General features: G+C 41.6%; 2 protein-coding genes across 3 annotated transcripts in view; both read right to left on the bottom strand.

The window, feature by feature from the left end:
• Positions 1–3,934, bottom strand: part of aldh3a2a (aldehyde dehydrogenase 3 family, member A2a) — a 30,682-nt gene extending 26,748 nt beyond the window's left edge. For both annotated transcript variants that reach the window (XM_079675888.1, XM_079675887.1), the window contains exons 1-6: positions 3,802–3,934; positions 3,085–3,246; positions 2,333–2,564; positions 983–1,068; positions 689–897; positions 491–608 (exon numbers count right to left, since the gene is read on the bottom strand). In XM_079675888.1, coding sequence (XP_079532014.1) covers positions 491–608; positions 689–897; positions 983–1,068; positions 2,333–2,564; positions 3,085–3,246 — 807 coding nt within the window. In that variant the 5' untranslated portion in view covers positions 3,802–3,934. The remainder of the gene's footprint in view (positions 1–490; positions 609–688; positions 898–982; positions 1,069–2,332; positions 2,565–3,084; positions 3,247–3,801) is intronic.
• A 760-nt stretch (positions 3,935–4,694) lies between these two features.
• The window catches only part of ulk2 (unc-51 like autophagy activating kinase 2), a 62,034-nt gene continuing 43,827 nt past the window's right edge, over positions 4,695–22,901 (bottom strand). Inside the window, exons 13-27 of the mRNA XM_079678725.1 lie at positions 21,106–21,274; positions 19,819–19,864; positions 15,938–16,087; positions 13,973–14,118; positions 13,787–13,867; positions 11,045–11,322; positions 10,781–10,959; positions 9,968–10,077; positions 9,626–9,763; positions 9,277–9,518; positions 8,922–9,100; positions 8,680–8,798; positions 8,022–8,179; positions 7,785–7,920; positions 4,695–7,176 (exon numbers count right to left, since the gene is read on the bottom strand). Of these exons, the coding sequence (XP_079534851.1) occupies positions 7,112–7,176; positions 7,785–7,920; positions 8,022–8,179; positions 8,680–8,798; positions 8,922–9,100; positions 9,277–9,518; positions 9,626–9,763; positions 9,968–10,077; positions 10,781–10,959; positions 11,045–11,322; positions 13,787–13,867; positions 13,973–14,118; positions 15,938–16,087; positions 19,819–19,864; positions 21,106–21,274 (2,196 nt within the window). The 3' untranslated portion in view covers positions 4,695–7,111. The remainder of the gene's footprint in view (positions 7,177–7,784; positions 7,921–8,021; positions 8,180–8,679; positions 8,799–8,921; positions 9,101–9,276; positions 9,519–9,625; positions 9,764–9,967; positions 10,078–10,780; positions 10,960–11,044; positions 11,323–13,786; positions 13,868–13,972; positions 14,119–15,937; positions 16,088–19,818; positions 19,865–21,105; positions 21,275–22,901) is intronic.

Below are 22,901 nucleotides of genomic sequence, written 5' to 3'. Positions count from 1 at the left end.
TCAAATGTTTCAATAAGAGGCTCTGTCCCCTTTGTATCTCAGGAAGTGTTTGTGTTTCATGCTTATTCTGATTAGAACAAGATTCCCCCTGATATGTGTCATTATTATTTTAGTTTTCTCTGAAAATAAACTGCATACATTTTCAGTTAAGTTATGACTGTTCCTTTAATTAAGGATTTATGAACTATCTTTTTCTTTGTATTGTGTTTAGTCTAAGGTAGTAATTAGGTAGGTTTTTTTCTCTTTTTGTATTTTTATTTTGTTTGTTGTTGTTATTTACCCTCCCTCCCTAAAACCAAAAGACAAGTGATTTCCAAAAGATTCAAGTGTGTGTGTGCGTGTGTGTGTGTGTCCGTTTCCTCCTTTGTGTATGGTTATAGTTACTTTGGTGTTTAGCAATATCTCAATGTTTTTTTATTGTCTTTTACATTGAATATTTGTCTTCTTACTTTTGATACTTGCTCTGATGTAGAAACTCATTTAGACCAACCTTGATGCATTTCTTGATCTCTTCCACCACTCTGCTCTGGATGGAGGGTTCACAGAGGACGAAGTCAGGAGCGATGCACGTCTGGCCACAGTTCACGAACTTTCCCCAGGTGATGCGACTGTATTGGGGGAAAAATCATTCAAAAGCTGCTTCCCCACTGCGGTGTGTTTGATATTTATGTAAAGCTTTCAGACTGACCGGCATGCCATGCTGATGTCACAGTTCTTGTCGATGTAACAGGGGCTCTTCCCCCCCAGCTCCAGGGTCACTGGGGTGAGGTGGCGAGCCGCGGCCTCCATCACTATTCTACCCACGGTGCTGCTGCCTGTGTAGAAGACGTGGTCAAACCTCTGCTTCAGCAGCTCCTGGGTCTCTGACACTCCGCCCGTCACCACAGGGAACAGATCCTAGGGAGAGGATACGCAGCCATTAAATAAAGGTACATGAAGATAAAGGTGAAATCATTCATACAGAAAAAAACAGCAGGCTCACTTTGTCTAGATACTGAGGGAGGAGTTCCTCCATGACCTTGGAAGAGTTAGAGCTGACCTCTGACGGCTTTATTATTGCTGCATTACCTGAGAGAGAAAACATAGACACAATGATAAGCCTTAAAGGGGCCCTGTTCTGCTGATTTTCAGGGTTAGGCACGGGGAAAATACAATTTGGGATTTGAGCCTTCGCAGACCATTCATATGCACAAAACCCTACATAACACACCAGAGGAAAGGTAAAACCCCCAAAAGGGTTATAAGGGCCCTTAAATCACTTAGCCAAACTTCCTGAGTCAATCTGTTATAGTTCATTAATTATTGTGGAAAAATGTTGCTGCCTGTTAATTGTAAGCACAAGCACCGAGTGACAAGACGTTAGGTGTGGACTCCTTTAGAGCTGCAAGAATGAGTAGATCCACAGAAAGTAGTGCCCAATGTGAAAGTCAATTTGAATGCAAAAATGTAGATCTGTAGGTTTTGGATTGACAAAAACAAGAAATGTAAAGACTTTGACTTTGATTATTTGCTTGAATAATCAATTGAACCACTGAATAATCTGCAGATAAATCATGATTAAAACAATGGTTAGTTGCATGCCTGCAGTGTTTCACTGGGAGGGAGTGCTGGTTTATAATAGTTGTGACTGCACAACTTATATTTCGTAGAAACCGTCTTCTCCCCGACACTGCGTTGTGTTTTAAAGATGGATCCGACGTGAGAACAAACTCCTAAAGGATGTCAAATCTGGTCATTCACATTATTGACCCTTGTGCCGCTGTAGTCATTTTGTTACACTGTCAACTGTCATACTTATGCCATGTTAGAAAAATGGAACAGGTCTAACACCATAAGATTGCCCCTGGGTCTTAGGGTCTGGATTGCTTGCATACTCTTTTCACATGTTTCTCCTACTACATAGCAAACTAACTGCATTTTGGAAACTGGGATATGAATGTTGTTGCAGCCACACTACTCACGCACTGTGGCTGCATTGCATTCTGCTCTATAGAATCTTTTTTAATAAGTTATACATCATTTGTGATGTATTTCTCCCTGTTTGATTTTCCAAAGCCAGACTAATACCCTAGTGCAATTTACACTTTATTTTTCTTTCAATTTATTTTTCAATCTGTAAACGGTATCAGCATTGTGTATCTGTTATTTGTTTTTTCACTTATTGTGTTTTTATTATTAAAATGTGTCCCTACTTTTTTATATAACATATAATATCTACTCTTTTTAATTAATCTGCACTATACTCTTGCAATACCGTACATTTCTCCATATCGGGACAAATAAAGGATTTCTGATTCTGATTCTTGTGAGTGTGTATGGGAAAATGCAGTACCAGCAGCGATGGCTGCCACCAGCGGCTGCAGGGTGATGGCCCAGGGGTAGTTCCAGGCCCCGATGATGAGCACCAGCCCCAGAGGCTCCGGCTGCACGTAGACCTCATCTGATATGGTGAGGAGGTTCTTCTCCACCGGCCGAGGAGCCGCCCACTCTGCCAGCTTCCCTATAGCCAGCTTGATTTCTCCCTCCAGTCCCAGGGTCTCAAACAGCTCGGTCCCATTTGCACTCTGAAAGCAGAAGAATCAAGTCCAGAGTTCATTTGTTGTTATCTGTTGTGCTGGAACTTGTTTAAATTGGTGAACATTATTTATTAAAGTTCAAAAGCTACATGGCAGTAATTACAAGTATTAATTACACGACAAATTGATTTAATTTAGTTTGTGTTATGTGCTCTTTAGCTTGTAATGTGTGTGTATATTACATAACATTGCTCAATTTGATCGGTAAGTGACATATATTGTAAATATTTTCTGTTTAGGGTCTGGTCCCCTAATCTTCGAGTAGCTCAACGGGGTGTCCCATTTCACAAATCCCCACCATGACGTATGATGTTACTTGAATATTTAAATGTTTGTGAATAAAATCAATTGAAAATGAATATGTTGTTCAATAGAGACTGAAATGTATCTTTGCATTGAATGTTTGAACGATGTTGGATAATGCAACCTGCGGTCCAGTGAGCTGCCAGTATTTAGACACACTGAAAGCTTAAAACTGGTCTCTGTGTATACAGTGGGACTTATCCACCTTGCCAAGGTCCTTTTTGACAGCATCTGCTATGTCCCTGCGTCTCTCGGTGATGAAGCGGAGCAGGCTCTTCAGCTGGTGGATCCTGTACTCCAGAGGCTTGCTCTTCCCTGTCTGGAAGGACTTCCTGGCCCGCTGTACAGCCAGCTGTTCCCGGGACATCTTTAATAAAGAATATAAACAGTATGAGGCCCTCACCCTATGCATTCAATTCCATCGAAGCCAACTTTAACTTCCAGGTTGATTAAGACATTTAGACAAAAGCTAATTCTACCAAAAGATGACCAATTAATGTTTCAATGGCTAATGTTATGTCACAAAAAGTAATAGCATGACATTTATTTGCTATACAAGTGCATTATGTACATTTCCTTTGCTGATAAACAATAAAACCCTGACAATTAATGTATGATCATAGCTCATACAAGCTAGCTGTAATAGGCTACATAGCATACACATTTAATAACTTTAATACTTAAATTAGTGTGCATACTTTGTGCAGCCCTACCTTTGTTGGAGCTATCATTGCACTATAAAGCAAACACTAATAATACTTGCTATACTAGATTAACCAGTAACTTTGCTGTAAAAGCCAGACTGGCTTAGCTTTTTAGCTAACAGCATAGCATTGCAAACATATTGTTAAATAGTTAACGCACGCCATAGAAAAAACCCAACATAAATACGCTTTTAACAGCTATGTAAGCGACACCTTACCTTTTAGTATTAATTGTTGACGATGTTAGCCTAGTTACAAAGTTATGAGGTCGTGCGTTTGTCGTTAGCTTCAGCCAGACGGCGTCAGCAATTGGTTTGAAGGTGTGTCCATCAAGGAAATAACCAATCAGCTTCAAGATACAATCAGCTGACCGCCCTACATCACAATAACAACAACAATGTAGCAGGAAGTTAACAGGCCCATCTAAGGAAGCTATTTCAGCAACTAAGGATTTTTGAAAATCCTGTAGGTCATTATTATGACTTACTATCTCACAATGTTGACTGTTTATCTACTTATCATAACTTACATTTAAAAAAATTATCCTGTTTTGCAAAAAGTATCCTAATTATTTGTTCGCGGCTTAATAAAGGCACTGGATAGGAACACAGACAATGTGAGTTGAACAGATACAGATAATGGTGTACAGTGTTATCCATACTTGATATACTTATAAATGCAGTCTATAACACTGTTGATGAACCTTATATGTTATACATATGAAGGAAGATATGTGGTAGATTGGGACATTTCATGGAAAACAGATTGGACAGCGGCAACAAACACTAAACGTAGATTATAACAAGACACATGGGTAATGAGTACCTAATTATGACTTTGTTATTCCATAATGTTTGCAAATGTTCTCTAATGTATGCTAATTATTTGAAAAGGTTATAAAAATAAATTGTTTGTGGAAATATTGAAAGCTAATGGAATTCTGGAAAAGGGGTTGATGAATGAGATTTACTTGAATTGTTAAAAGGACAAAAAGGTTACTTGTTTTTTATATTAATCGTAATCATTTATTTATTGTCATTATCTCCATATATAAACCTTTTTAACATTTCATCAAAATAGCCAAGCTCGAAAAAATAAAACACAGCAACGCTTTTTAATGTATTCTCTTTTTAATAACAAAGACTGCATTTGGGTTATATAAAGAACAAAGACTGACAGCCCTCAGTGAGGGACACGAGTGTAACATTAACATTTCTCTGAAAAAAAAATGGGTGCTTGAAAGTGTTGCATTTTCAGGGTCATGACTGACGGCAGGTTTCTTCTAAATGCATTCAGATCAAGCTGGAGAGGCACAAAACAACGGGGTACATACAGTACATTCAACATTCTAGAGGTTCTAACGGGGTAAAAATGTAGCCTCAGTAGTACCCATGCTCCATCTTAAAACAGTCCAATTTCAGTTACAGTCCATGGACACAAATGGTACAGAACGAAGATTGGGGCGGGTTTCCGTCAGCCTTTGTTTTCCCTCTTCACTCCGTGTGCAGTAAAAGGCTTTGTGTGGTTCAGAGTGCTCATGACGAGAACGAAGTAAACCCAGATATGTCTTTTAAAAATAAAAGAGTACATGAGAGAAACAGGCCTAAGGTGCCTGTGAATGCATCTATACACATTTGTACACAGAAAAATAATGTATTCACACCTGTACAGAGGAGTAGGACTTCGTCTGCTTTCACATGAAGAAGGCACCTCCTGTTCCATCACTAACTGTTTACTACTGGCCTTAATGCACACCTGGCAAGTGTGTCTATATACACCGACTCATACATACTTACAGTACATACACTTTTAGGAGCACAGCAGATGAGGGGAGGCAAAGAGACAGAGCAGATGCTAGGCAGTGCAGATTGTGACAAATCAAGTACAATATTGGGAAATTAGTATCTATTTCAGAAACGTTGCCACTAAGCAAATATTTGTCTTGATCTGAACAACAAACAGTCCTGATAGAAAGAGTTCTCCGGAAAGAGCTGCCACGAGTTAGAGTCTATTCTTTGGCACACCCCTGTTGTGCCAAAAAAAGGTTTCTCTTATTAAAAAAAAAACCCTTGGCAGACATGAATAAAATGTATCAAATTCAGCTATGTACATATAAAGATTTGTGCTCTTTGACTGACAGGCAGGCCATCTGACAGCGTCACCGACACCCCATAAACACACACAGCCCCTCCCGAAAAGAGGGGAAGGGAATCATCACATGCACCACATACAAATATTTACAAGATTGCAAACATCAAGTTTTGTTAAAAAAAAAAAATACTACAGATACTGACGGAACATAAAAGCTGTATTCCTTTAGTAAAATTAAACGTATTAAGTCGTCATGTTTATGTATATTTTGAACGCATTTACATTCCTACAAAACGGGGTAACGAGGGAAATACATGTCAATAGTTTTTAGATGTTTTCTTGTTGCGAGTGGAAAATGAACATCTGGTTGATACAAGCCAATCAAAATTCCCCTGCTATGTCATTTTGTGTGAATAATCGTATCAACAACTGCACCTTAAATGGTAAAGACTTAAATTGTCTTTCCATGGCTAAAAATAATTTCAATCGGCCATCAAGAGAACATTTATTTGATCTTAAAAGAAGAGCTCTAGGCAATTTGTCTCGTCTAAGATAACCGTTTCCCTGGTTGCTCTGCCTTATGGGAAATGTATGCATTCAGTTAATCAGTAAGTATTGAGGGGTGGGTGCAGGAGCAATCGTTCCCCTGCCTTCACATGTATACCTTCAGATTTTATACTGACACACCTCTCCACAGTAAAGTGCTTGAGCTAAAAACATATCAAATCTACAGGTTCCTTTGCTCACACGGCTGTCATTTTCTGTGAAAACTGTTTGTGTTTCACGTAAAAATTGTTGGATTTGTTACAGTGATCAGCCATCTGCTTGATTTCCTTCCGCTCCAATACTTGAGGTTATTTCAAAATAGGCAGGAGACTCCATGTTCTTCTGAACCAATAAATAAGAACAATAACAACTTAAACACAGAGTAAATAACAACTGATATCACAGGGTAAGCAGGTTTTTTTTTTTTTTTAAACTGCTCCAGGGGGAGTCTCTTGAGGCCGTGTCATAGTCCTGTCCATCCTCTTGTTCTTCTGGTAAAAAACAATAATATCCTGAAAGATGGAAATATGTTTTTTTATATATATTTATGTTGATCAGATGGATTTTTCACCATCATGGCGTAGGAAGAAAAATGCACATGGAGGTGCATGCATTGTGTCCACATCCAGTTTCAGTCTTTAGTTACTGGATCATCTTTGGTTGTTTTGTGCATCAGTCGCTGGTCACAGCTCAGTCCGTGATGCAGCCAGTACAGATGAAACTGGCAAATGAAAAGTGCTTGAACTGCTACAGGAGGATCAGGGTCTTTGTGAGGATGGTAGTTACTAGTCTTAGGACGTGGTCCGTGTGTGTGTGTGTGTGTGTGTGTGTGTGTGTGTGTGTGTGTGTGTGTGTGTGTGTGTGTGTGTGTGTGTGTGTGTGTGTGGGCTGCTACTCGTATAGTGTAACAGTGCAGTAGCAGAGGGCTGAGATCCTGCGGTCCACGCTGGCCTTGTCTGCAGGGAAAATACAAACAATCAATTAAATTACAGTTGTTAACGCAAACATTTCAAGAAGGGAATATAAGAAAATATATTTCAACTGCCTTCATTCAATCTTTTTTGTGAGAACCGCTGATTTTTAAGTCAAAACTAGCTTTTTCCCACGTTAAAAAGATCCGGGTCTGTACATGATTTGTAGATTTGCTGTAGAATTTGTTTGTTATCAACAGAAACGTTATGAGACACATTTTTCAAAAAGAATTCCAAATCTGCCTGAGTGAGTGGCCCTTTGTTTACTGTGAACAGAATTAAGTTTCATTTTCTATGGCTAGCTCCCTGCTAGCTTTGGTTGCTTTGTACAGCTGCTACCTCATTGTCTGCATGTAATAAGGTCAGCAACCATAAATGTCAAAGTAAAAATAACATTAAAATGCTAGCTTGGCGACAGTTTCCACCGCTCTCCATAAGATAACGATGGCAAAGTGAGATCATAACCGTTCTAAAGCTAATCATGTGAAGCCAGCAATAGATGCCACTTAAACCCAGTCTGTTCATACCATTGATTTCTGCTCGAGGCCCATGTGTAGGAATGTGTGTATCTATGTCCAAGAGATTTTACTCACACTTGACCACGTTCTCAATGTCGGTGGGGTCCTGCAGGATCTTGGACAGGCCGTCCAGCAGCATGGCGGCCTTGCTGTAGCGGTAGGCGATATCTTCGGTCTGCTTGAACATCTCATCCAGAGCCGCAGACTGAACCTGACGCACACACAGCATCACATTATTGTATCAATTAAACTGACAAGAATCACGTTTTTTTAAAGATATTTATGCTTTCGCGTTGTATATCTGGCATTCACCATCTCCACGGCATTATTGTAGATGAGCTTCTCCGCTGTGACGCTGTTGATCTCGTCCATAAAGCGCTGCTTGTCGGAGAAGAAGTGGTTGAGTTTGTCTGTCAGCCGCCGGCAGAGAGAGATGCAGCTTTTGTAACGCTCGTTCAGACTCTTCACCACTGAGAGAAAAAAGAGACATGTTGAGTGTAGGCATTAAACATGTAATATGAATGTTGGTATTGAAGTAGTTGAAAGTAAAAAGTATTGTAATCCTTGATAAACAGATGTTTTAAGGTTTAGGCTGAAGTGATTTATCCCACTCAAAATAAGGGTCCTTGGGAAAAGAGTGTATATGTCTTGTGTTTTACTGTTTTATAGCGAGTAACTGGGATGTGTATGTTTTATTGTTGCTCTCTTGAAACTCTTTAAAAAGTTACTCTCTAGGTTGCTCACTTGTACATAAGGGCCATGCTTGAAGGAATTAAATATCTCTAAAAGGATTACTATACAAATATTGTGTTTGTATTGCCTCACTCATCACTATCTAGACAGCAACGGATGTTAAGTTACAACAACAGTAATAATTAAATAGACAAAGGTAACATTTAAACAACTCCCTATGATGAAAAGGGTGAAGAGCAGATGTTGCCTCTTTTCTAATTGGATGACATTTCTCTACCCTGTTTGACGGCACTGGAAGGATTGAGCTTGGCAGATTTGATCTGCGCCTTGGCCAGATGCAGAGAGGAAGCCAGGAGCTGAGCCGCCTTCATGTAGAGCACCAACTGCTCCACCTGCCTGAAGGGGGCATCACAAGCACAGTCAATCAAACACTGCAGCACACCTCCTCCTCCTCCTCAGACTGCATGATATTAGTCTTTATCTGAGATCCTGTCAGACCACACTTTAGGCATTCCTTACCCCCACTCTTTGCTGAGCTGGCTGATCTGGTCTACCACCACGCTGTCCTGGGGGGGGTAGAGCGAGGCGGACGATACGCCGAGCTCCGTCCCTCCGGCTCGCACCGCTGCCATCTCCAGGACGCAGTCCGTGAAGGAGAGCATCATGCGGAGGTACATCAGCGTGTCTGTGTGCTCTCGCTGGACCAGACAAAGAGTAAATGTCAAACAGGAAAGAGTACATTAAAAGACTTTACCAGTGAGTCATGAAGCTGTCCTAGAAGGACCTGGTACCAAAAGTGAATCAAGTCGAGCAGGTCCTTACTGGTTAATTATCCTGTTAAGTGATGATTAAAAGACTCCAAACACTTCCTCACCTCCATCAGAGTCTCCTCGGGCAGCTCAGGGGCTTCGAATGTGATGAACCCCTCCAAGCTGGGGGGGGAAGTCCCATAGGGAACGTAGCGCAGGCTGCTGGGTGCCCCATCACTCCCGTGAGCAACCTGACTCACCCCGAAACCCCCTGGAGGAGAGCAGCCCATGGCCATGCCGGGGGGAGACCCCACATAGACCCGACCGCTGGTGGAGCACAAGGAGCCACCAGAACTGTTGGAGCCCACTGACGGGAGAGGGGGGGGTCATAGATCAATACTAACTCAAAACTAAAAACATGTTGTTGCTGGGAACAGCCTATTTGCTCAGGGTCCGGGTGCTCCGGGTGCTCACCTGAGGTGGTGCGGGGTCGTGTGCCCATGTGGCTGCAGGTGGGCGGAGTGCTGCTGTTGGGCGGTGAACCCACGGTGAAGAGGACGGTACGGGGGCTCGCTGACATACCCTGAACCAGCCCACTGGGACCTGCAGGGGCTTTAGGAAGAGGAAATGGGTTTAATGCTATATCATACACTGTAAAAAATTAGACTCTGTATAAGGAAGCATTAAGTATCAGGTAAGTTATCATTCTGGCATGTTTAAATATAACTTTATATACTTTTATAAGGAGGAATACAGACTAACCAGACATTCACAACCCCCTATATTGGCCATGTGCAGACAGCAGTGTTCTCATACCTGTGTCCATGGGTCGCTCTGCGTTCAGGCTGTCATTGCTGCCCTGATAGGCCTGTCCCCCCAGAGTGATTCTGATTTGCTGCTCAGACAGACGACCTGTACTAACGGACCTGCAGAGAAAACACAAACAACATCAACACAATGTCAAACAGATGAAAAAGTGACGTCACACGGCACCACACAAGTGCCCTTTCCTCCAAAAACATGCAAAAGACTCATTTATTTATTTATTTAAAATAGCACATTTGTCCTCTACACATCTTCTTCTAGCACTTTTATCTGTTTGCAGCCTACATATTTACATATTATTACATACAGAGTATTGTATTCAACTGTACAGTATATATTATTTTTTATTTTGATCATATTCTGTTTAAAAGGTACGTAGTTTACTTATTCCTACATTTTACTAACTATTTTAGTTTTTGGTTATTTTGTATGTTGCACTTTTGGTGGAACCTGAGCTTTTTATTGCCAACAATTACACTGTAGCTACTTTGAATATAACAATAAAACCGTTGAATCTTAAATATGAATGTCTTCATTTTTTATGCAAATACAACAATTTAGAGGCATTCAATTTTAGAAACAGAGACTCCAACCAATGAATTAGGTATGTTTTGCCTGCCAAGCAATGAATCTGGCACAAAACTGTGAAGGTGCCTTGGTGGTACGATACTACTGATGGCAAAGAATAGCAAAGGAACATCCATATTAACAATAAACGATAATGACCATCAATGGAAGTTGGAAAGATGGCATGGGGTAGCAAAAGGAAACAGGGTAGTGAAGGAAACAGTCCAGGAGTCCTACCTGCCAAAGGTCCTGCTGGCCTCGGGAGCCGCGGGGCGTCCGGAGAGGTACTGGTTGCAGTGGTGGGCACACATTTCCCGAGCATCTGCCAACGTCTTGGTGGGCACGGGGCTGTCCGCCAGCGCCATCAGATTACAGGACGCTTGCGTTTTGGGAATCTTGAATGGGGCCGATATGGTCTGAAAGGTACAAAATAAACAGGGAAACTTAAAAAACGGAATGTATTTGGTGCTGATCTTTTAATCACTTAAAATCTGTACTCACTTTAGTGGGAGAGCCGATGATGGTTGGCAGCGGGGACTTCTGCAGCCAGTCGGTAGTGCGGGGGGAGGTCCCCAGGAGCTTTGTGGGGGAGGAGCCCAGGTTGGCCGGGCGGCCGAACTGAGGGGAATGACTGAAGGAGGAAGAGGAGGCGGAGGAGGAAGGCTGAACCGGGTCTGATAACTGCTTGTGGAGCTTCTGCCTGGTCTGGTAGACCTCGGTCAGGGTGGGGGCACTCTGGAGCCGGGCCCCCAGTAGCTGAGAGGACGGGACGGGGGAACCTGGAAAAATGGATTAGAGGTCAGTTTAAAGAGCCTGTGACACGAGGTTTCCCCATCACCCAAACCCATCAATTTGAGTAAATATTGTCTCCTTGAAACCGTTACTGAACTGATTTTGGATATTTGTACTTTGATAACCATTAATCTGCCCTTCAATGTTGACCATTTTCTGGATCTTCTCGGGGATTCTTCAAATCCCGCTAAATTATGTGTGACGTCATTGCGGGCCAAGAGCTCCAGCTGCATCCCAGCATCTGCATGTAAACGCACGATGGCGCACACAGCAGCAAGCGATGACAGCGATGACAGTTTAATTTTGAACGTGTCTGAGAGCTCATATGAGGCTGAAGGATCGGTTTATGTTGTATCTCTTAGAAGTTTAGGAATTAGGTGCGTCAATATGGGCGATCATACGGTCATGTAGCCAGTGGTGGACTGGGACTAAAAATCAGCCCGGGACTCTCGACCGGCCCACTTTGGTACCGCTAGTAAATTGTCAACGGGGGGAGTGCGGGAGATACTTATCCGACCGGCCCACTTCGGTACCGGCCCATCGGGATTCGTCCCGATGGCCAGTCCGCCACTGCACCCAGCCCAGCCCACGTAAACTGTCAACGGGGGGAGCTGCGGGGAAACGATGGACCTAGTGTCCCGATCGGAGTGGGAATAATAATAATAATAATAATAATAATCCGTGCATTTTATCCATTAATTTTCCCAACATTGTGGTAAAAAAACACACGTTTAATCCATGTTGGTGTACTACAACTACAAAAAGCATCGGTTTGTTTTTTCATCAGGAAATGCAGACCGGCTCAAACAAAAGTTTTTTAAATCATCATCCTCACGATCATTTAATGTATCATATGTTCGCCGAATTGACATGAAAGCACTTATAAATGTAGTTTCATCCACTTGAGTTTACAACTACAAAAATAATCGATTTGTTTTTATATCACATCCTACGGGAGGAAATTCAGCAGCTCTCACTACCGATTTTTAATCCTAATTTAATCATCATCTTCACCACGCTCATTTATGTTTATGTTCGCCGAATTGACATGAAAGCACTGACAAATATGAATATACTGTAGTCAACTTCATTAAAACGTTATTAACGTGCCTAAACTCAGTAATTCACAATTTCTACGCATGACAACACACTTTGTCCGTGTTTGGCTCTCTCGCCGCACAGTGAAGCGTTCCCGCATTGACGTCACTTCCGGCTTCCCCCAAACATCAAATTGAGTCGAAGGAATTTCCCCGCGATGTTCGAAATTATTGATATTTATCGGAACGGTATCGCACCTTCTTTTTTAAGCTGACGGTTCGAGATTACTAGTAGCCCAATATTTCATTGCACAACAGTTGTTGGGAGGCTGTCACAGGCTCTTTAAGTAAATGGACCATTAAGCGTAGTGTATTAAAAAACGTGTATAGATCTGATTTCAACTGATCACAGAAAATGTGGCATGAGGGAGTCATAACTAAATCATTTGTCCCTCAGCTCTGAGGAACAGGAGGGAGTGATGCTACTGGTGACACTTTGAATGAGCGCTGTGCGTCACACCAGTCAAAGAACAACAGTCCTGAGACTGTCCAAAGACACTGTGTTGGTATTTAAATCTGCTTGTTTTTACTGTATGTCTTTTCAAAATAGGGGCCAAAGTCTGGCTTTATTTCAGACAGTACACTTTCCTCATAATAAAGCGGTCACCATGACAGCAAAGGTCCTGACGCAAACAGTGAAGGAGTTCCAAGACGTGATATCTGTAGTGTTTTTATATCATGACTTTTAAAAAGACCTTGACCTATTGTAACCCAAGGAATTATAAAGTTATGACACACATGAGATAACAAGGCAACAACTGCAGTTAAGGTCGTTACTACCTTTTTGAATGCCAATGCATATCATATTATACTGTGTGGCCTTATCTCATTTAACTGTTACCTATCATTTGTATCATTGGATCTATATGGTTCATTTTATATTACATTATTACAATACATTTAGCCGACAATTTTTCCAAAGAAACTTACAATAAGTGCATTCATCTTTTCAAATTCCAAAAAAGCCATCATTCTTTAAGTACATTAGCTTTCAATCAGCCTAATCATTGCTACATAGAGAATAACGTATTTTCTTAGCCTGCAAATGAAGATGTGTATACCTTCTATTGTTCTGATCTTTAAACGGGGAGCTTGCTAGCCAATGCAGAGCGAAGGGCAGATGCTGGAGTGTATGGTCTAAATATGTCCTGGATGTCCCTACCAGAGAAATTGTTGATTTGCTTGACCTTGCATTTGATAAGATCCATTTGACGTTTTACATTTTTATTTGATCTGATTACCATTGGCTGTTTCAGCAACCCACATCCCATGTAAATGCTTAGACACACAGTTGGGTTTAATGTGGATGTGGGTGAAGCAGGTGACCAGGCTGTAGTGCTGCCAGTGAACTGACCTCCTGAGGAGCTGCGGCTGCGGGGTTCGTGGCTCTGCATGTGACAGCAGCAGTGGCCCAGCTGCTCGGGGATGGTGCCCACTGCAAACACAAACACATCATTTTCACTGGGAGCTTCTGGACACGTCCAACACATGTCTGGAAGGTGTTATTCAAAAGTTGAGACATATCCAGACGTGTCCTTACCCAGAGGTGAGGGAGAGTAGGGCCGGGAGCTGCCGGTGGAGAGACGCCTGCTGACGGTCTGAGGGACGTCCGCCGAGCTGGGGGACCCCGAGGCCACCTTGGGAAACCCCATAGGACTAGTGTTGGAGCGCCTCACTGTGCCGGACCTAAATCAAACACAAAAAACATGAAGTATGTATGCAGACTTTTAAAGGTACAACATTCATTCAGTTTTCAGACCTATGAGTACATGATCAGTCTAGATCAGGGGTCACCAACCTTTTTTAGGATGAGAGCTACTTTCAAAAAATAAAACAAGTCGGGAGGCTACTTTTATTCCTCTTTTATATATTTAGAACATTTGAACATTATTATATGCTTACCTTTAACCTTTGTGTGCTGTTTGGGTCTGTGGGACCCGTTTTCAGTGTTTACTAAAATAAAATGTATGCAATTTAATTATTTTAACCTGCTTTAGTTGGAGGTGGACCTCACCTTTTCTAGGGGGGTTCGGGGGCATGCACCCTGGGAAGATTTTATTTTAAATGTTGAAGTGAAATGCATCAATCTGGTGCACTTTGAGCACAACATGAATTTATGGACACAGCTCTCAACACTCAGATGGAAGAGAGCTGTATACTTTTCAATAATCCAAACATCTTTAGAATATGATCACAACCAATAACAATTTAAACTGTTGTAAAGGCTGGCATGACTAGGCTGTTCAATGGGGCTGATGTGTTGTGTAGATTCTGCCGCTCCACATTGCTTTTCTTCCCGACTGCGGGGAGAAAAGCAATTGGTCGATTGGTCGATTCATTATGGGGGTGGGGGGAGGAGGGGTGTTAGATAGATATAGAGTTGTAGTAGCTAGATAGAGTTCGCTATGATTGAGGTTTTGTTCATGCATAGGGTAGATTCTTTTAATTACATTTCCTTTTTTGTTTTATGTATTTTTTACATTTTGGATTTGCTTGGCGAGCTATTTTTAGAACATGCCCCGCGTTGGCTACCCCTGGTCTAGATGAACGCTAGAGGAATCTAAACAGTTAGGTAAGAAATACGTAAATGGCTAATCAAATGCAGAGAGAACAACTGCGTAAGGTTCAGATTTTTGGTAAACAAACAAAAGTGGCAAGAACACAAAGAAAGTTTCCCCAAGGTGTAATAAAAGTATGGTAAAAACCCTCTTTTCGCATCCAAAACTAAAGGCCATCTTAAATATGTTACATGCATTGTTTACAACCATGTCTGAAAGATAGTGGTCTTTCCTTTGTTGGGACATTACAAATTTTTGTGTCAACCTTGTATGATTGTGCAAGACAAAGAAAGTTAATATAGAAGTTAATGAGAAGTGATTCGAAATAGCCAACAAAAATAACAAAACATTGCTCCTTAGCGTTCAAAGTGGTCAAAGATTCTACAGGGCACCTTAAAGTAGTCCCATAAACAGAAACATATATTAAGTTAATGTTAGACATTAAAGAAACTGCTGGTTCAGAAAGGCCAAAAGGTATTAGTAACCTAAATGTTAACATTTTAAGAGCTCATTTTAGGAGCTCAATGGAAATAACCCCACTTCACACTTTCCAAATACTGTGTCAGCAAATGACAATGCAAACAAACCACTAGATGACCATGAGCCCTCACAGTAACCTTTAAAATGCTGCACATTAGCAATACATTAGCAACACAAAACAGGTGATTAACGTCTTAAGTACCCCCAGTGTTCTCCCTTTCAGGAACAACAAGACTAATCTTCCTCTGCACTCCCCTCTGCTTTGTTTCCACATAAATCCGCCAACAAACCCTCCCAGCAGCAGGTCGGGATGCCACAGAGTGGAGTTATGAGGTCATGTCAGTGAAAGCTAACAGCTGATGAAACAACAGCCTGGGTTTGCATCAACTAATACTGAGTAAAACATTAGTTACAGGCTGATTTCAGGTAACAAATACTTCCCCACAGCCAGCAGAGGAGGCTCTTACCTGGGGGAGCTGTACAGCGTGGTGGTCGGGCTGCTGGAGAGGTTCTGCTTGATGCGCTGGTAGTTCCGGATCTGCGTGGGAACAGGGATGGGGGTGGTCTCAGCCCGTGGGGACACCATGGGGGTCTGTCCAGGGGTTGGTTGTGGCTGCCTGTTGGGGAAGAACGGGGAGAAGGGGGCAGTTAGCCAGTCTGCTCGATGCTGCTGCTGCTTCCATAACTCCAGGACATCTTCAGGGGGGTCAACACCCATAATAAGTTAAATATCCAAAGGTTTATAAAGCAGGACAACTCTAAAATGTTCTTTCTACTGCATGTTACTTCAGAGTGGAGTCAGGTTGAGGAACTTAAGTTTAGCCTGGCGGATCATCTGATGAAAAAAAAGAAAGGGGGCCAGGCTTCCATGTAAACAGAAAGGGCAGCCCCAATCAGCTTTGAGCTCTTGTTGCTGGGGGCGTGGCTAGAGGCAGGGCCGGCCAATGGCACGTGTGAGGCCGGTTCTCTGATATAAGCACAGACACAGCTGGGGGAGTGCAAGAAGCCACAGCTCATTTGCATTCTTTTGTTATTCCACGGGAGACAAAATGTTCTTGAGCATACAGAATGCAAAAAAAAGAGGAGGAGTAGGGGGAAATGGGCCTTTAAGAGTCCGACACCAGTTGGAAACCAGTGTTATGTAATGATGTGAAGACTGGGAGGGTCTACGAGAGGGTGAGCAGGAGGACACGTGAGGCAGAGACTAGTCCAGACAAAGAACCAGAGACTGTATCTCAGAATAAATACAATCCAACAAACATTTGATACAGTAACCCATGAAGGAGAATTTCTATTTTTTTATTCAGGTGCCTAAAAGCTTTACTACCCAGACAGGGCTTAATGTGGAGAGGACTGTAGTGCGCAGTCCTTGTTAAAAGGGAGAGATAAAGAGAATGTGTAGGTCACTGAACTGCTGCTTTTAAGAGTGGCAAGAGGAGAGAGGCTGCATCTGAAGTCAGTTGCCTCTCTGACCTGGTTTCTGCCTCAGAGAGGGGGATGGCATCAAACCAATCCAGCCTTTCTTCTTCATCATTCGTCCCCATTTGCTTACATCATCTCTCTCTTTATTCTAACACCTTTTCCAGGCACCTTGCGATTTATTCCATCTCCGAAGCACACGTTCTTGTCAAATGTCTCTTCTTCCTCAACTCAAATCAATTTAGTTCCCACAGGGCACAGACGATAAACAAGGCTTTGATTTAGAAAGTATTTTTGAGTGTGTTACTATTTTGCAAGGCGCAACTACGATCATGAAGAACAAATGTGTTTTTCCCGTGTCAATCTTTAACTAATTGATGTAAGCAGTACAGAGTTATTGCTAGGGAGAAAAGTGTTACAGGACAGCAAAGGGAGGGGATAAAGCTGCTGCATGGACGGTTGGAGGATGACACAGAACAGCAACAAAAACAGAGCATAGAAAAAAGGGAACAGAGAGAGAGAACGGTTTTGCTCAAGGCTGTTGACACATGCAAACAGGAAAGCAGGGAGATAGAAGAAGCGACTGCAGGTTGTTATAAAAGGGAGGGGGAGAAAGAACAAGACCAAAGAGAGACAGGCAGTAGCAGGAGTTAAGGGAGCAGAACATTTGTATAAAACATTTTAAAGAGGCCCAATTATGTTTTGGGTGTCCCCTTTCCTGTTTCTAAACTTTTAAATGTTTTAAACTTGTAAACTTACTTTTTGATATTGCTGCTACTTTTTACTTATTAACATGGATGTATAGTTATTTGTATTTTATTTTTATTTTATTAACATGTGCTTGCCATTTTTATGATATGTTAATCTGCTCATCTTATTGTTGCAGTTTATCAGCACCGTTCCACTGTGGGAAAAAAAGATTTTTGATTATATGGGATATTGGGAATAAGTAAAAGAAATTAGCAACAGACAGCATTAGTTCTTAAGGTTTCATAGAGAGGCAAAGTCCCGCCCTTCTACCCTCTAAAATTATGTATTGAAGTCAATGGGGAGGGAAAGATTATCTCTCGATCCCGTTTGAATTGTGCCACGAATTATACATATGATGTTGGTCGATCTTAAAAAATCATTTCCATGTCAAAAAAGTCACAGTTTGTCGTAAAACTGTTGAAATATAAGACTATGAAAAATACGCAACTAGAAAGACTACAAATCCCAGAGACGTGTACATTAACGTTACACATTACACTCGTGTTACTCACCGAAACCTTGTAAAGCCGGTCCCGCATGCTGGCTCTTACGGAACCGACTAACTCCCCTTTTGTGTATGTACAGTTCTCAACATGGCCAGACTTGAAGTGATTTTCACCTCTTTTAATACTTTTCGCCCTCATTCTGAAAGAAAGATGTGAAATGTGCTAACGTGATGGCCATCTTGGTGTTGGTGACGTATGCGAAACCAGAGATGTAGTTCATTGAGCGCTTCACACAAAAAAATGTGTTACTTCACCGTTTTACGACAAAAAAAAAGCATCTTTTAAATTGACAAACATCATATGTGTAATTCGTGGCACAATTCAAACGGGATCGAAAGATAATCTTTCTCTCGCCATTGGCTTCAATACATACTTATCCCGAAATTAGGTCCCATGGAGGTCAACCGGAAGGGGAGGGACTTCGCCTCTCTATAGACGGAAATATCTGTTTAATTATTTTATTTTTTACCTGAAACTAGAGTATATATATATATATATATATATATATATTTTAAAAAAAAGCTTCTCTGATCAGATATAGCTAGTGGAAGGTACAAAAAGGGTCAAATATCAGGGAATAACTGCTGGACAGGAGAATGATGAATATAAGTGGTTAATTCAATAACATGGATGTAAACCTGAAGAAAAAGGACGGTAACATTGAGAGCAGAGTGTGTTAGCAGTACATGTAAGCGTGTTGTGATATTTTAAGTACACAGGCCCAGTAATAACACAGTTTGTCAAAGCAGCAGATTTGGGCAGTGTACACGTCTATTCTTATCACACAGCCCTCGTGGGTCGGTGCTTTATTTAGCGCAGAACCACCTTGTTGTTTGGCTCAATGATTCATATCTCACTCACCAAACACATTAGGAGGTGTGCAGGATAATTCACTCATGACAAATGGACGGTGTGTGTGTGTGTGATATGTGGTGTTAAGCTGCAGTTGGCCAGAGAGACAAAAATAGGATAGTGAATTAACAAAGGAGGCCTCGCTGAAATAAAAACATGCAAACAATAGATGTTATGACCTTCCACACATGAAATCAAGGCTGTGTTTGAATCTGACTCACAGCATCCTGTCACACTTCAATCTGCAGCATTCTTAAAGGCTTTGCAGACCCTTGTAATGCTATTTAGACTTTATTATATGACTAATGTATTACCAGAATAAACCAACAAATACATGTTACATTTGTTGTTAACACAAGCCCCCTATACAATCACAATTTTTTATAAACTTTTGTACGGATTAAATTCAGGAGATGTTAATAGGCAGATTTAGTTTAATTTGGACATCGTCAAAGTGCGTGTTTCCCTGTATTTCCAGTCGTTATGCAAAGTTACTGTTAGAAAGAAAGGCAAATGAAGGTGTGTGTATTAATGTCTGTTACAGCTTTATGACTTTGGGAATCAGTGTTCCTGTTGAGATTTCGTTTCTCTTCATATAACTTTTCCTCTTTTCTTTTCTGAGCTTTTCTGTCAGAATTAGGAGAGAAAAAATGATTCTTACATTTTTTACAAAAATTCACTTTTGGTCAGATCTAGAAGAAATGTCACATGTGCCTCATCCTCTTGCATAGGTTCACAATGCACGATACATTTGTGTGTGTTTTTAATGACATATTTTGGTACAATATCCAAACCAGTTTGGAAGAACACATCTTACTCACCCCCACTCACTGGACAGTCGACGACCCGCTCCCATTGGCTGGTCGTCTGAGGAGGGAGAAAGAAAGAAAGAAAGACAACAATTATAAAGAGGCAACAGTCTTTACTGATGTATTAATCAACATTAATCAGATGATTAAATGACTACATTGTGTTCATTGTTTGAGGGGAGGACTAGCAGGTGGGTGTGGGTGGGTGTGGGTGTGTGTGGGTGTGGGTGTGGGTGTGGGTGTGTGTGTGTGTGTGTGTGTGTGTGTGTGTGTGTGTGTGTGTGTGTGTGTGTGTGTGTGTGCAGCAGTTGCAGAGGGAGTGGGTTCATTTTATCAGTCAAAAGGGTAAGTGTGCGTACCTTCTGTTTACGGACTGATGTCTACGATTACAGCATGAAATGGTTAGCAGGTGTTTAACGTAATGGCGGTGGATTTGGTGACATGTGTTGCTTGAGTGTGTTTGAGTGTGTGTGTGTGGTGTAGGTATTATTGGCAGGTAATGAATCGGACCTCACATTACATATACTTCCAAGACATCTGCTTGCTTGTGCAGAACAGATGTCCGTTTTGTACTGTATGTACAGTGGAGAGGGTGAACATAACACTGATTGTGAAAGAACATTTCCCAGGTCAGATGATTTCAAACTGTATAACTACCAATAAGTTGCTTTACTTGACGACATCCTAACAACAAATCGAATTACAAAAACAAACAAAAATTGTAACCAACCAAATGGAAGTATTTTCAGATACTGGTTGGTTGAGTTCGCTGTCCCTATTCTCCACAACCTCAAATAAAGCATTGAGTTTTAAATATGACTATTTTCCGACATTTAATCCTTGTCCTCTCCCATCCCTTCTCCCTCATGTCTCTGGTCCAGAACTATACATTTTGTTGGGGAGCACTGATAAACTTAATACATATCATGTTTTATTCTTATTTTCAATAAATTATTTTGTTTTGGTATGAAAAGGTAATAAGTTATATGGGAATTATTCTCTGTAAGGAAAGGTCTTTGTGTTGTGAAAAGTTATGATATATATATATTCATGTTGCGATATACTAAGGATCAACAATACATTGACCATTATTCCTAAACATTTAATCAAAATGGCTATAATAAGGTTAGATTCTGCAAACTGTTTTTTATATTTTCTTGCTGCAAGTATTGTATTCTTGCTGTGAAAATAATAGGCAATTCTTTTTGCAATAACCCACAGCTCAACAGGTAATATTTTGCATTATAATCAGGTGAGTTACAGAACACACAGTAGGGTACAGTATGTGCGTGCACTCACAGCTGTCAGTGGAGATGTGAGGCACCAGCACAAAGTCATCAGTATCGGAAGACGAGTTCTTGCTGCTGGTGCTTCCTGCAGACTCTTTGGAAAGCTGCAGGAAGTTGGGCGGACCGAGCGGAGGGGACGACAGACCGTCTTCTGCTAGAGTCTGCATGTCCGGGAGAGACTGTGTTCACAGAGAGAGAAAGAGAGCAAGGGAGGGAGGGTGAGAGAAAGAGGATTAAGTTGTAATGTGCCTCCTGAATGATGCAATTAAGGCTTTCAAACTTAAAGTGGACGTATTATACTATAATGGAAAAATATATTGTAGGGCCATACCTATACTACGGAGCCCCTAAAGGGACATGGAAAAAAAATAAAAATGGAGAGAGAAAAAAAATAAAGTCAGGAAAACGGATTCGATTCTCGTGCGCACGAGAAACAAATCCGTTTTCCTGACTTTATTTTTTTTGAGAAAGTTACCGATGCACCAAGGAGGAAGTGGAACACACATTAGACAACCATTTCATTGCAGACTGTTATGTTTACGTGGGGAAATGACAGAGCATACATTATTTGAGATAGACTATATTTTGAAGTCAGACTTAATTTTATGGACATTTCGGCCAGGGGTGTAGAGCTATTGGTTTAAGCACCGGATTGGCAAAACAGGAGAGTTTGTAAACCAGTCTGCTTTGATCTATGAATTAATGTCCGTGACTCGCAGAGTACCTGCTTCCCCCGCAGCTTTTTTATAGGGAAACAAACACTCAGAACACACACACAGAGCCAGTGGCTGACTGCCCCCCCCCCGTTGACAGTTTACGTCGGCTGGGCAGGGTGAGATTCCCGGGCTGATTTTTAGTCCCAGTCCGCCCATCATGCGTCCTGATGACCGCCGATCTCCTCCATAAAACTAATAAAAGGGGGAGTAATCGGGCAGTTCGGTGTGTGTGTAGAGGTGTGTGTGGTTAAAATGGCCTGTGGTCACTCTTTATATCTGTTCAATGAAGGTAAACACAGAAGGCGGTGCGTAAAAGCTCTTTGAGCGCTGGTGCTGCTCTTCTCTGAGTTACACGTCCCGCTGCCTCCTGGAGTGACCACACACCCCTGGCCGAAATGTCCTTAAAGTGAAGTCTGAGTACGAAATATATCTCAAATAATGCACTGTCATTTCCCCACGTAAACATAACAGTCTGCAATGAAATGGTTGTGTCCTGTGCGCTTCACTTCCTCCTTGGCGCACCGGTAACTTTCTCCCCCCAAAAAAGTCAGGATAACGGGTTAGTATCTCGTGCGCACGAGATACCCGTTATCCTGACTTTTTTTTTCTCTCTGTTTTTTTTTTTTTTTTGATGTCCCTTTAGGACCCGTTGTCAATTTGAACTGATCTTTAATATTTACTCACCAGCAGGTGGCAACAGAGGCTAATTGTATGTAACAGCCTGAACAAATAATATGTTTTATATTTTGGATGAAATATTGCGAAAATTAAAAAACAATATTATGGAAAGATATTTCTATATATTTATAATTCTGCAAATATTACGATAAACTCACAGCTATTTGGCGGCCCGGCAGTAACACCTCCGCGGCCCGCAGCCCGGGGGTTGGGAGCCCCTGCTCTACAGTACAGGTTAGCTTTGAGTGTCAGACCCAATTTACACTGGAACGTTTGCGTTTACGCACAGAATTCGTTTTTTAAAAAGTCTTCCGTTCACACGCATTCGGCTCGATTAACGTGTGCGTTCACATGAGACCACTGGAAACGCTGTAGTACATATGCCGGGCCTGTAAGTGGCGCTGTACTTCCG

Source organism: Notothenia rossii (genome assembly GCF_949606895.1).
Source record: "Notothenia rossii genome assembly, chromosome: 4".
Taxonomy (NCBI): domain Eukaryota; kingdom Metazoa; phylum Chordata; class Actinopteri; order Perciformes; family Nototheniidae; genus Notothenia; species Notothenia rossii.
Note: the sequence above shows the minus strand (reverse complement) of the source record. Positions and strands in the feature narration are given on the sequence as shown.